Source organism: Stenella coeruleoalba (genome assembly GCF_951394435.1).
Source record: "Stenella coeruleoalba genome assembly, chromosome: 7".
Taxonomy (NCBI): Eukaryota; Metazoa; Chordata; class Mammalia; order Artiodactyla; family Delphinidae; genus Stenella; species Stenella coeruleoalba.
The window spans coordinates 18,045,025-18,059,369 of NC_137153.1; the positions used below are offsets into that span (position 1 = coordinate 18,045,025).

At 43.2% G+C, this 14,345-nt stretch overlaps 1 protein-coding gene across 6 annotated transcripts in view; it reads right to left on the bottom strand.

The window, feature by feature from the left end:
• EXTL3 (exostosin like glycosyltransferase 3) overlaps positions 1-14,345 on the bottom strand; it is a 127,581-nt gene that overhangs the window by 32,805 nt on the left and 80,431 nt on the right. For all 6 annotated transcript variants that reach the window (XM_079925784.1, XM_079925781.1, XM_079925785.1 and 3 more), the window contains 2 exons: positions 14,051-14,143; positions 9,839-12,467 (listed from right to left, as the gene is read on the bottom strand). In XM_079925784.1, coding sequence (XP_079781910.1) covers positions 9,839-11,986 — 2,148 coding nt within the window. In that variant the 5' untranslated portion in view covers positions 11,987-12,467; positions 14,051-14,143. The remainder of the gene's footprint in view (positions 1-9,838; positions 12,468-14,050; positions 14,144-14,345) is intronic.

Here is a 14,345-nt window from a genome sequence, read left to right on the forward strand (position 1 = left end):
CGCAACGAGAAGGCTGCGCACCGCAACAAAGAGTAGCCCCTGATCGCCACAACTAGAGAAAGCCCGTGTGCAGCAGCGAAGACCCAACACAGCCAAAAATAAATAAATAAAATAAATAAATTTATAAATAAATAAAAACAAGAAACAACAATTAAAAACTAAAATGATCATGATTTGATACCTAGAACGTAGCCAAACTTTTTGTCTAATTACAGAGTAAATCCAATCAAGAGGACCTGCTTGTCCTTTGGAAGACTTAGAGCTGAAGGCCTCATATCAAATATGTGTTGGCCTAGATTCCACACGCAGTTTTTCTGAGAAAGTCTATTAAAGTCCATTAAGGGGCAGGTCCATTAAGAACAAGTCTTCTGGATTCCAGGAACACATCACATGTACCATCATCTCTGCTCATCCTGGCACAACTCTTCGGGGATGACAGTAAGATCCCCAGGATTAGGGAACTGAAGCAACATCCGTCAGAATAAAAGAAAAACTTTTAAGGATTCAGAGAAACACAACGTCAAGTATGGCAGCAGCTTACTTGTGGTTAGCTCACAAACAACTGTGGTCAGTAGGTCTGCTTTAAGGATTCGGAGTGGTGGTTCTCAGCTAGGAGTGACTTTGCCCCCCAAGAGACATTTGACAATATCTGTGGACATTGTTGGTTGTCACAACTTGGGGGGGCGGGGGGAGTTTCTTGCATCTAGTGGGCAGAGGCCAGGGATGCTGCTAGATCCTACAGTGCACAGGACAGTCCCCTAAAACAGAATTATCCAGCCCAAATGTTACTGTGCCACTGCTGAGACACCCTGATTTACAGTCAACCACCAGGAGACAGTAAAGCAAACTCTGAATAAATGTAACTCATAATTTAAGCACGATCACCTTTTCCCCATAAACCAAAAGAGATTCCCACCTTACAAAGTTTGCAAATACAAACTAAAATTAAAGGGTGAGGGGAGTAAAAGCTTTCTTCTACCAAATTTGCTTCAGAGCTATAGTGCTTAATGGCTAGACAAAAGCCAAGCAAACCAACCGCTGTCCTTTCTGGCACCAAAATCAGAACAAGGAAAAGATTCCAATATTTGTAATGCAGACATGCAGATCAGCACTGGCCTCTAAGGATATGAGAAAGGATCTGAGAAAAGGCAGATCTGCGAAAGGGCAGATCAAATGTGACAGAAGTGAGTCAACCAGAAGTAATATGTCACATTTAGGAAATATTCTCATTTTTTTTGATGTTATTTTGTTTTTTTCCAAATTAAAACAACACTCCCCCCTCCCTCAACAGTGGCTATTTTTTTTCATGCCTTATGATTATAGCTTAGTAACTTGTGAACATAAAGACTGACCTTCAAGTTACTGATTTAAATACTGGTATGACACTGACTAGAATGTATAGAGCACGGTGCCTGGCATGCAGTAGATGTTCAACAAATGTTTTATAAATGAATGAATAAACGAATAAACAGGAAATAGGACCTAATTTGGCCCTGTCCATCCTATTTTCAGAATACAGAATAAAGACTTGAGAAGTTTATATATCAAAACTATAAACACTGGATATACTGAAACCTCTCAGTATCTAATCTAGTTTTCTATAGCAAAAAAAATCCATCAACCTACAACAGGCCACAAGTGGTGCTCACTAACACTCATTTTTCCTGTTCCACACACAACACTCCCTGATGATGTCTCCCTAGTTCTCTGTTCACCATCATTCATGAAGGCGCCCTTCTCATCATCAACGGAACAGTCCAACAAGCACGGCCTAGAACCCTACCATGTGCAAATGTATAAAGCGTATGCACGATCAAAAATCAATCAGTATCTTCAATTAACACTCAGCCTGGTTCTTGAGGAATTCTGGAGTTTATGAATAATAAAAGAACTGCTACTCGAATAGGGTCCTTTCTCCTAGTGTGTTAACCAGGCATTTGGTTTCTAAATCCAGGCAGAATCAGCAAATCCACATTAATTAGCCAAGTATCAATTCACATCATAAGTATTTAATTAGCTACCATGATAAGTCTGAGTCCCAATTAACAGCAAATATCTCAATATCTAAGGGATGAAAATGTAAGTAGTTATTGCTATTTACAAGGAACAATGGAACATTTCAACAATTTAGTAAGTGATAGTTGCTCAAGTGAAGCAGAATAATGAATCTGGATTCAAACAGAAGAACTACCTAAATATGGAATCTTTTTGAAAGCAGCTCATGACGAGCCATAGGCATGTCTCTGAAGTTGGTAGGAAAGAAAAATAGGACATGAAGAGATTAAGTGAAGCAGCCTAAGTCATACGGCAGATCAAGAGCAGAGAACACTAAAAAGTAGAACATTACCTGGGAAGTAGTAAAATTTGAAAATGTACGTGGACACTATAAAGCACCATACAAACACATAATGCCACCTACTAAATTCATCAACTTAAATACACGTATAATATTGTCCTTTTTCTCTTTAAGATCAAATTTTGCCCAGCCAAACCCAACAATCTCCAACAATACATGCACCTGCATAATACACTTCTGTAATGAATCCATTTCTGAGAATGAACTTTATGTCAAGCCATCCTACAGGCAATAAAGGTAAACAACAACTAACTTTTGTCCTCCATCCCCCCCTTTCCTCTAACTTGAAAAAGTAACCCATCATAGAGCTCAGGAAGCAAGAAAATGAGGTCCAAGAGGAAGCACATGGTCATGTGTACCTACTTGTGAGGACCCATGGGAAACAGAGCTTGAGGTGACTGGGTGAAGAGTTATCAACAGAAAAGACAACTGAAAAAGAAGCAGCACCAAAACTTCTTGATTTTTCAAGGAGCTCATTCATTTAATAAACAGAGTGGTAGGGGCAAAAAACTGGGAAATGCAAAGAAGGAAGGAAAAGGAATAAGAAGGCAACACAGCAAACTGGTTTTCCATTTATAACTTTAAATTTGAGTCCAATGCATTATAAAAAAAAAAAACAGTATATGTTTTAGGTTATGAGAGAAGATGGTCTCAATTTATAAGAGAAAAAGTTGCAAATGATCCCTGTGAAACTGTAGGTGAAACAGCATAGGTTACAGGTTCACCACCAAATGAGAGAATGCATATAAACAGCATGACACAGTGCCGACCTAGCACATTGAAAATGCTCCAAAAATGTTAGCAATTACATGAGATCAGTAAAACCTCTTCCTACTTGAATTTGTAAAATATATATACTATGTATCTATGTATGTATGAGTGTGTGTGTGTGCATATACACACACACACACACACACACACACACACACACACACACACACACACACACACACACACACACACTGTGCCTTTCCAAGAAACGTAGATTTGGTGAAAAAAGAAAACTATGCACTGAACTAGGAATTAATACCTAAGTTCTAATTTAGGTATTAATTAGTCAAGTGACCTAAAGCAATAAAATTCTCTGTCTCAGATTCCTTACTTTGAATTCGTAAAAAAGAGTACATATAAACTAAGAGGGGGGACATTATCTAAAGAACTGATTTACTGCAGTCATTTATGGAACATGACTTTTCAGCAATTCCTTTATATCACACATCTATAATATCTGCTATTAATTTCTGATTTCTGGTAACTTTGTTTTATGTAATTCTTCACAGCCATAGCCCACTCTCAAACAGAAAAAGAGAGCTATAACTGTAGCCACCTGATTATTAAGTAAAATATTGTAAACAAACAAACAAAAAACCCAGGGCTTCCCTGGTGGCGCAGCGGTTAAGAATCCGCCTGCCAATGCAGGGGACACAGGTTCGAGCCCTGGTCCGGGAAGATCCCACATGCTGCAAAGCAACTAAGCCCGTGCGCCACAACTACTGAGCCTGTGCTCTAGAGTCCGCGAGCCAGAACCACTGAAGTCCATGAGCCTAGAGCCCGTGCTCCACAACAAGAGAAGTCACCGCAATGAGAAGCCTGAGGACCAACGAAGAGTAGCCCCTGCTCACTGCCACTAGAGAAAGCCCGTGCACAGCAACGAAGACCCAACGCAGCCAAAAATAAATAAATTAAAAAAAAACAAAAAACAAAAAACCAGACGTACCAATACCTGGTGAATTCACCAGACTTTGTATAGTCTCGGACCTAGAGAAACTGGACAAGGTTTCTCCTGTTAGCTTTGCCTAGAATTTAGAAAATTAGTATCTGACACATTCAAGTAGTATTCTTTTTTTTTTTTGGCGGTACTCGGGCCTCTCACCGCTGTGGCCTCTCCCGTTGCGGAGCACAGGCTCTGGACGCGCAGGCTCAGCGGCCATGGCTCACGGGCCCACCCGCTCCGCGGCATGTGGGATCCTCCCGGACTGGGGCACGAACCCGTGTCCCCTGCATTGGCAGGTGGACTCCCAAGCACTGCGCCACCAGGGAAGCCCTCAAGTAATATTTTTGAAAGTAGAGTGGGCACAGACAAAAAAAATAAAACGTATCAACTTTCTAAAGAATAAGGCTTTAGAATTATCTCTACTCTTGCCTGAGGTCCAGCCAGAAATAAAGCCTCCAACTGCCCAGCTGGCAGAGGCCCAAGCCTGAATCTTAATGACTGAGCTGACGACACAGCCAGTTTCTCTTCCAGTCTTCCTTAGTAGACTACTGGGGCAATAGTACTAAAATAACTTTGCTGGCATGACATTAAGTTCCCAAAACAGAACTCTCCTTGTTCAATTCTAGTATCAAGGGCTGGGAAAGGGAAAAGGGCTAAAAAATTACCTCGTATCTCTACAGTTTTCATTTTGGAAACATGGCACATTCTGGCCTCACCTCCAGAGACCTCGGAGTCTCCCAGAGCAGCATGATAGCTTATCTCTGAATCACCACGACTGCCCCGTCCAAGCCGCTGGCACCCCTCACCTGGGCTACTGCAATAGCCTTTGAACTGTTCCTGCTCTTTTCCCCACAGTCGCACATATACCATATTTCTCCCTGCTCAAAACCCTCTGCTGGCACCCTAATGCACTGAGAATAAAACCTGGAATCCTTACCATGGTCTACATGTGCTGGCCTCTGCCTCCTCTGACCTGCTCAAACTCTCCAGTCGATCAACTCCACCCCCAATACACTGGGTCCCCCTGCCATGTCCTGAACCCAACAAGCCTCTTGCACTTGCCGTTCTCTGTATATTCCTCCAGAATTTACGTGGTCCATTCTCTCACATCCTTCAGGCTTCTGCTCAAACATCACCTCTTCAAAAAGGGCCTCCCAGGCTCCCTGTGTAAATGAGCTGTACCCTTTACAGAGAAGAGAACTAGAAATTAAGAATCAAGGGCCTGGCTGTCACAAGACTGAGAAACAAGTGAGTACGCAGCGTAGAGATGGGCAATGTTTTGAGTGGGCAAGACTACACTGTGAATGACAACGTCCCCTTCGTAACAGCCCACGTTTTAAAACTCCAAAAGGACAGACTTTCACGTTCTCATTTCCAGTCAACGCTCCAACAAGGCCACCCTATTTAGTACAATTTTCTAGACTATAAAGCAGAGTGAAGAAGATGTGTTAACTGGTCAGAATAAAGTAATAACTTGAACCAAAATTCTGGGCGGGGCCATGTATCCAAAAAGAGACCACCTGGAGGCTCCTGCTTCCAGGATGGCTGAAAAAGCCCCAGCCAGACCCAGCCTCCTGTAGATGGTAACGTAAACTCTGGACAAAAATACCAAAACAGCATTACCTGAAAGCACTAGATAGTGAGAAGGCAACAAATTGTGAAGGGGAGCTGAAATTTAGGAAGGAATTACGGACACGGGGAGACTCCCCGTTGCTTTTGCCCTGAGAGTACGCCAAAGTCGGTACCATGCAAGACTTAAACACGCATACGACACCCAAGTCTTTCTGGCCTGAAGAATGAGGAAAAGAGTTTGGGGCAGCCACAGCCCCTGGAAGAAAGGAGATTCCAGCATGGAGAGAGCTGGATAGGGGGAGCTCCATGTACCGTGTATAAACTGCCCAGTCTCCGGGCCACCCCTGAACCATGCATACTTGGCGCTGTTTGCAAGCAGACCAGCTAAAGACAAAAGGGCTGAACTAACATTTGCGTTGCCACTTGAGAGAGAACGTGCAGTCTGAGTCCAACCAAATTAACTGCCTGCTAAAACTAAAATCTCAACACTTCTCAGAGAAACAAAACAAAAGCCACAGTCTTCAGAACATTCACAATGTTTAATACAAAACTGTTTGATGTGATGTACAAAGAACCAGAAAAACATGACCCAGTCCTCAGGAAAAAAGAAAACTCAATTACAGCAAATACTCAAATGACCCATACGTTGGAATTAGCAGACGAAGACGTTAAAGTAGCTATCATAACTGTGCTCAATGAAGGAAAGCATACTCAGAATGGGAAAAAAACAAAAACAAAACAGGAAATCTCAGCAGAGAAACAAACTGTTATTCTTAAAAACATGGAAATTCTGGAACTGGAAAATACAGTATCTGAAATTTAAAACTGACTCAATGAGCTTAAGAGCAGTGTAGACACAAGTCAGTAAACTTGATGACAGATCAACAGAAATTATCAAAGATAAAAAAGATTTTAAAAAAATGAGCAGAGCCACTGAAAACTGTGGGACAACATCAAAAGGTCTAATATACATAGAACGGAGTCCCCAAGAAAAGGAGGGCAAGAATGGGACAGAAAAATATCAACAAATACTGAATAAAAATTCCCCAAAATATGATTTAAAAAAACATAAATTACTAGACTCAAGAGGCTTAGTGAACCCCAATCAAAACACAAGTCAAAGAAAACCATGCAGAGGCATATCACAGTCAAATTGCTGAAAACCAAATTTAAAGAAAAAGAAAGCAGCCAGAGAAAAATAACACATTACATACAGGGCAACAGAAATCTGAGAAATCACTGACATATCATTTCAAAGGATGGAGGCCTGGAAACAATGGAAGATCTTTAAGATGCATGAAAGCGGTGGCCTCCACACCTAGTAGGGAGTTTTTCAGAAGACAGCCTTCAAAACCCCCGGCACAACGCTACCCTCCATCCGACTTCCATTAAACATTCATGTCTTCTGCTCCAGGAGCTAAGGAACCTGATTCAACTGTTCAGAAAACAGGCAAGAGACGGCGAGAGAGCAGTCATCCACTGTCCCAGCCTCGGGGCAGCCGTCCCACGCCATTCAGGTGAGCGACCCCTGCAGCTGGTGGCACATACCCCATCTCCCTGGGGGCAGTGCTGTCACCACGCCCAGGCCCTACCCCATCTGAACTGAAATTCTCTTTATATAAAGCATTTGGGGCAGGAGGGTGGTCGTGAAGATCACATTTACTCTAAGCCAGACCCGATGTAAGTAACAGAAAAGAATGAGGGATTTTAACATATTAACCCCAGCAGGTACCCCCCAAGACAACCCCTCTTTCCTTACACAAACAGCTAGCAATCATACCCATTGTGCTGCTGGCACCCTGAGCAGAAGAGAAGCACAAACAGCCCAGGATTTTCTGAAATGGCATGTAGGTTCCTGGGTTGATTCTTTTAGCCAAAATGCTCATTTCAAATCATTTTCCCTGAAGGACTGGAATCGAACAGATTGCCTGGGAACCACTCTGCTGCTAACTTTACAAAGACCTGTTAACTGTTAACATAATGGATAGGTCACGTCTTCACCCTCGGTGGACAATCCACTCTGAGATGCTTCATAACAGTGCCATTCTCCCACAGGGGAGAGCTGCCAGTCCCTTGTAGCCCCGATACCTGGGTAGTGTTGACTCTATGCCCAAGAGGTTGACAATTCAACTGCTGCCCAAAAATACTGCCTCTCTTAAATAGAAAACAGTCCAAATATTTAGAGAATGGAGTGAAACTGTCCAGCTTGAAAGTGTTTTTTTCTTTTTCAGAAGAACTTGAAAAAAGTGTGTATCACTAATACGAACAAGCTATTCAAAACAGCCCCCCATTTGGAAAGTCTCTGGCATTTTCTGACTAGGCATTGTATTGCTGCAATGAGCTACCCAGTAATCAAAGAGGACTACTTATTTCCCACCAGAGTTAAAAGGAAGGATTAGTTCTGGTAAGTTCTCGGACAAATTTCAGTCGCTGTTAACTGTTGTGGCATCGGCTTCTCTACATCCCTATCAAATTCAAAGAAAACTCAGGAAAACGGAAAACAAAGGCTGCTTTATTATTCTATTTGAGCAGCACCTACCTTTGACAGAACAATTTTTTTTTTTAATTTCAATGACATTCGGAAGTTGTAACTAAGAAAATAAGTGAAATGTATTTGGGAAGACGTCAATAAAAAAAAATCTCCCCGTTCAGCACTTTCTTAATATACACGATAAATTCTGGGATCAAAAGTTTGTAGAACCCTACAGTCTTTGAATAGCCTCAGATTATAAATTCAATTAAATAAAATACAAGAAAAGATTAGCAGCAGTAGTAAGAGAGTAGCAGGATTCCTAAGAAAGAAAATTTAAAACAAAGATTTGTACAAGAGAAGAAAAAGTGGTAACAGTTATGACACAAGGGAAATTATATAGCAGATACAAGAAGGCTTCAACAGTGAAGTGAGTCCTTAACAGAAGCAGAACAACCACGCTGCCCTCCATCTCCTTTGACAGGAAGAAATAAGTAGGAATCAAATAATTTGGGGGCACCTTTCTAGATTCCTTACTTGTACTATGTTAGATTCCTCTTTAATCCTGAAGTCAAAGGAGTTAATTAACTTACCAAAGATGACAAAATGACTACTTAATCCCAGGTCTATATCACTCCAAAATGCATACTTTTCCATTATACCATGATGCTGCTTAGAAAATATTTCACGTGAATTAGTTCCTTAATGAAATAAATTTTTAAAAAACTGGTGTAGCCTGAACATTCCTCTTCTAGGCAAATTCTTCCTAAATACTACACTAATTTTCTTAAGCAAGCTTCTAGCAATGATGGCCCATCAGACCTTTGCCCTTCTTTGCTACCTTTTTCTGGAAAGTACCTAAGCTGCAGGGTAAGTAGTTGCCAGGTGGCTTAAGATTTGCTCTAAGGCCTCACATTTAAGAGAAATGGGTAATCTCCCTCTAGATTGACAAGTTTACATCAGAAGGTGGATAAACAAAGTACTCAGAACTAAAGCTCTATCCTGCATATTCGGCTATTACTTTTCCTGTAAAATACAGCATCCTAACCATAACAGATGGAGTAAAGAATGAGAAAGAACCTGCAAGAGACTACAGAAAAGGTTCAGGATCTCCAACTCCAAAAACATCAAACCCCCAACACCAGTCTCCCAGAGGACTTGTACCCAACCCTGTGAAATGAAACAGGTCTCCTTCCTAAATCCTCTGGGAGGTGATTAAAACCGCAGCTTCTGGAATCAAACACACTAAGACTCAGCTCCTCCATGATTGCTAATCATGACCTTGGGCAAAATAATTAACCTCTCTAAGCCTCAGTTTCCACAGATTTAAAATGAAGAAACCGTACTAGTTCATTATATAAGTTCCACAAATACTAAATTATAGTGCCTAGACTAGGAGTGCTTCATAAATGTTAGCTTTTCATCACCATTCTCATTATCAACATCTTTGTGATGACACAGAATAAGTCCATGAGGTCAGTGACAGGGTTTTGTAAACCTTCACAGGGCCAGTTTCGGTATTGGAGCGTCTTAGGAGATTTCTGAAGTAAGTAGCAGAGAGGGAACTGGCAAGGCCTGAAAGGAATGAAATAGAGGCAAGGAGAAAATTTCATGGGGAAAGAATCTGTATAGGTTTTTTTTTTTAAAAAAAGCATGTTTATGGAAAAGAGATTAAGAATGAATTCCTCTCTCATGCAGTAAAACAAAAGGCTCATGCTTCTATTACCATGATGGGGACGCCAATGTCAGGCCACAGAAGGTCCTCTGAGGGCAGCTTGGGAGAATTCCACACCACCACGACCTTGTTCAGGTAAGGGAGGCCATTCAGCCTCTCGAGCGAGTTCATGAGCACCTCCTCCCGCTCGTAGGTCAGCATCACCACTGTGAACTGCTCCCGTGGGACGTTGCCGCCCAGCGAGGCCTGGAACTCCTTGCCGGAGCCCCCGGCCCCGCCACCAATAGGCCGAAAGCCAGTCCCAGAGCCCAAGAATTTGGCCTCTGAGGGCAGCACAGGGTCAAACGGTGTGTGGGGGAAAAGATGGAAAGGTCCTGGCGCAGAGTTCCAGCTGCGATAGAAGTCCGTGACGGTCAAGGTGAAGTTGCGGAGGTACTTGGGGGAGGCGTAGGGCGGCTCCGTCTCCACGGGCCCCAGGTCCAAGTCCCCATTGTCGGCCATGTTGGGGTCAGTGCCGGCTGCCTTGCCTGAGCGATGGGGGATCTCGGCCGCCGCCTCTTCCCGGATGGGAGCGGCTGGGATCTGGATGCGAGTCCTAATCACAGCCAGCACAGTACTGAAAATACTGTCCGCGGTGGAGAAGTAAGTCTCCCAGAGGAAGCGGCCTTGCCGCCTCATGGCCAGAAGGTCGCTGTCGGAGAGGCTCCGTAGTAGGAAGTGGACCTCGGTCACTCGTGGCTTGGGCACCACCAGGGCGGCCTCGCTCCACTGCAGCACGTCCTGGTAAGGAAGCTGCACGTGCTCCCCAAGCACAACCGGGACAGCACCAACCTCCAGGGCTTCAAAGAGCCGTGTGGCACACCCAGAGGAAATAACCAAGCGAGGGTCCCCGGGAGTGATAATGAGGGCGAAGGTGGAGAGCTTCAGTAATTCTAAGCGGTCTTCCCGCTCCCCACACAGCGCCCACTCAGTAGGCAGACTGGGTTTAGGCTGGTTTTTGCAGGTAAATTCTACCAAGACCTGATCTAGTTTGCTGTCCTGTACTGCCTTGAGGGTGGCAATGATACGATCATCGTAGTCGGCTGGAGGGTCACCCTCCATCTCCTCCTCAAAGGAGCGGGCCTCCTGAAGGCTGGATCTCAGCGACTCAATCTTCTCACCCTGGAAGGTGAAGAGATATTTCCGCTTCACTGGCACCTGTGGTGGGATTTCCATGAAGTTGGGCTCTGACATGGCGTGGACTAGTGGCGATACCACCAAGTCAAAGCCAGGCCGGTACTGGGCAGCATAGAAAGTGGACTGGGCCACCATGGCCCGGCCTGTACTGACATTGTACAGTAAATTCTGGGTGTCCGACTTCCGAGACAGATTGATGATGACGTGGTTGTGTCCGTCTGTCCGCCAGTGTGGTAGGGAGTACAGCTGCTTCTCCAGGTCAGCAGGCCGCAGCACTCCCAGCTCCTGCATTTCCCCCACTAGTATCACATAAAGGCAGGCAATATCTGCATTTTCTGTAACATAAACGTTGGCTCGTGCTGTGGCCTGAAAAGCCTGCTTGACCAAGGGATCCAGGTAGCTGCCAAAGGCAAACTGGTCACTGTCATAAACATAGACTGGGAAACCAGAGGTGAGAGGGCAACGAGAATAATCAAAACAGTTGTGCAGCCGGCAGCTCCGTAGGACCTTTGGGGGAGGGAGGCCGATATCATCCTTCTCTGGGAGGAGTCGGATGGGCAGAGAGAGTTTGGGCTGATTTTGGGCCATCAGTTCTTTGTAAGAGTGCTCGGTCTGGCTGATGACGTTCTTGAGCTGAAGCAGGTCCTGCTTGGCATTCTCAATGCTCTTCTTACAGGCCTCGATCTTCAGATTCAGCTTGGCGATTTCACTGTTCAGCTCTTGCCGCTTGGCTTCCAGCTGCAAGAGCTCTTCACTTACAGACTCTCGAATGCGGCAGAGATCCAGCACGTGCTTCACCTCGCAGAGCTCATTACCAGCCCGTGGGCCAAAGATCCGCTTGCCTGCCTCATCCGCTTCGTCCAGGGTGGTGAGATAATAGTGGGCGATGAGGGGGAAGAACACGAGGATGATGAAGAGCGTGAAGCTGAGCCACGTGAGCCGAATGCGGTTGGACCACCGCAGCACGCAGGTCTGACCTCCGTTGCCCACGCCCCCATTCCGCAACATGGTGTAGCCCGTCATGAGTTCCTCTGTGGCTCCTGCCCCTGCTGGTCACGTTGGGTCACTCGCCATAACCATGAGTTGCTATCAGACAAGACTCAACCTCCTCTCACTCCCGTGTTTCCGAAAGAGTTAGTGTGCTCCCTGGACAAGGCACCAAATAAAACGGAAATTTCATTTTCCTCAGCTATAATTGAAATGGTCTCTGACCCTACTCCAGCAGATTTTAAGTTCTGGTTGTTGACCAAAGAACATGTCCTTAATCTTTATCAAATAGTAAAAGGTACCACATTGTTGATGAGATGGAAGGGAAGAGGTCCCTGATGGTGGAACCCAGGAAAGATACCCAGGAATCAGATTGACTTTGTCAACTGCCATAGCTCTCGTTCCTTGGTTTTGCTGACCAATACATATGCATAGTTACTACTGACAGTTATAAAGTAGCTGGTTAGAACAGAAACAAATGCCAGCCTCTTAACAGTGTCATTGCCAACAATCAGGCCTGCAAAAGAAAGAGAAGCATGTCAGTCTTGAAGACATTATGTTCAACAAGCCTGCTCTCCCCCTGTAACTTTCTGGAAAATGCTTAAATCTTGTAAGATGGAACAATGGTTGGATCATTGGTGTGTGTCTCACATAACACTTTAAGTCCAATGTAGGTTTTGTTTGGTATGGATATTTTACTTGTGGTTAGTAAGAGATGGATAAGGTAAGTGTCCAAAAACAGTTTCAGTGTTTAGACACACACACCTTCTTCCTATTTAATTGGCTATAGAGCAGCATTAGAGCCCTATAAAATGATTACCAGCTACATTCAACAGAGGGCGAAAATGTTCACAATTTGTTATTCTAGACTCAGGCATCATCATTAGACAAAGAGAAACACCCTCCTATCTATGTTCATTCCTGACATGAAAGTTGCCTTTTGAACTACTGGAAAACAAACAAACAAAAAAAAACCACCTCTGTGAGAAGCTCCATTTGTTATATTCAGAGTTGAAAAAAGCTGATGAGAACTCTCTTGATCTTTACCCAGCAGTGGGTCCAGTAATTCAGAGATAAAATGTATTTTCCAGTTTGCTTCTCATTTATCTTCTGTTAGCACACATCATGTGCTCCTCCTTAATATAGAAATAGTAACCTGGTCTTTCAGAAAGAACACTATACTTAGAAATGAGGGGCATTATTTCCTATCCTTGGAAGAGATGTGCTGTCAGACCTTACGCCCCAGGTTTCTAATCTCCCAAAATGGAGATAAGTGTACAGAGATAACAACATATATTGTGTTGCTATGAAAATAAAGGACAGAGGATGTGAGGGTACTTCAGGCTAAAAAATCTTGAAACAGCATTCCCAGTCCTATTCTCTTACCAAACTTTACTATCACAGGTTACAAAAGCTTTTCACTTGCTTTCACCTCAAATTCAATACATCTAGAAGTGAACTCATAATGTTCTGTGCCAAAGGATACCCCCAATTTCCTTCATTCATTCCCTCCAAAAAGTATTTACCATACTCTTTCCATGTCTAAGACATGCTAAGTATAACTGTGGGCAAATCTAGGATGTAAAATAATCCTCGATCTCATGGAACTTCCTTTAGCCTAAAAAGATATAAACGAATAGCAAGGATACTACCACAAGGCAGTGTGAAGTAAGTAGTACTTTTTGGATGCTCAGTCACTCTCTCTAGCTTCTACTTTTGTTAAGGATATATAACTATTAAATGTTTGATAGAGTCTTCTCTCCCTTTAAATAAAAATTAAAAGTGATGACAATGTTACTAAAAGGTTTGAATAAGGAGACCACGAGATAAGGACAACAAAAACCAAAAAATAATCAATCATGGAAAAGCGTAAATTTGGATGATCTAAACTTGATAATTAAGAGCTGACCAAATATCCCAAAGTATGTAGGTCAAAGTTTCTAAAGCATTATCCTTTTAATTCAAATGTTAAAATCTCTCTTTTTGGTTTCAAAATAATGTTCTCTGCACTTACGATCAAATCGTAACAAAGACAGAATGGAGTGGAGGAAAAAAAGAAGGCATAATCCAGGCGACTCAGCTGATTCATTCCCTTCTTACCATATGGCTCAGGGTCCTTCCTTTCTCTGACTCATGTAGCGTTACACTTCAGTATACAATTTCTGGAAATAGTGAACTCCGGGGCTTGCTCTCCTGATAGAAAATAGAGAAGTGACATGCTATTAGAAAAATACTCAATACTGAAGGTGCTATTAAAGAATTTACTTACTGTCTACTATGAAAAGGTCTCTCTCATGTACATAAGGTGAGCATAGAATTTATTGCTCAAATGGAGGCACTGTTTTAAGTGAAAAGGGGTCCTATTAATAAATACACTGGGACAACAAGCATAAAT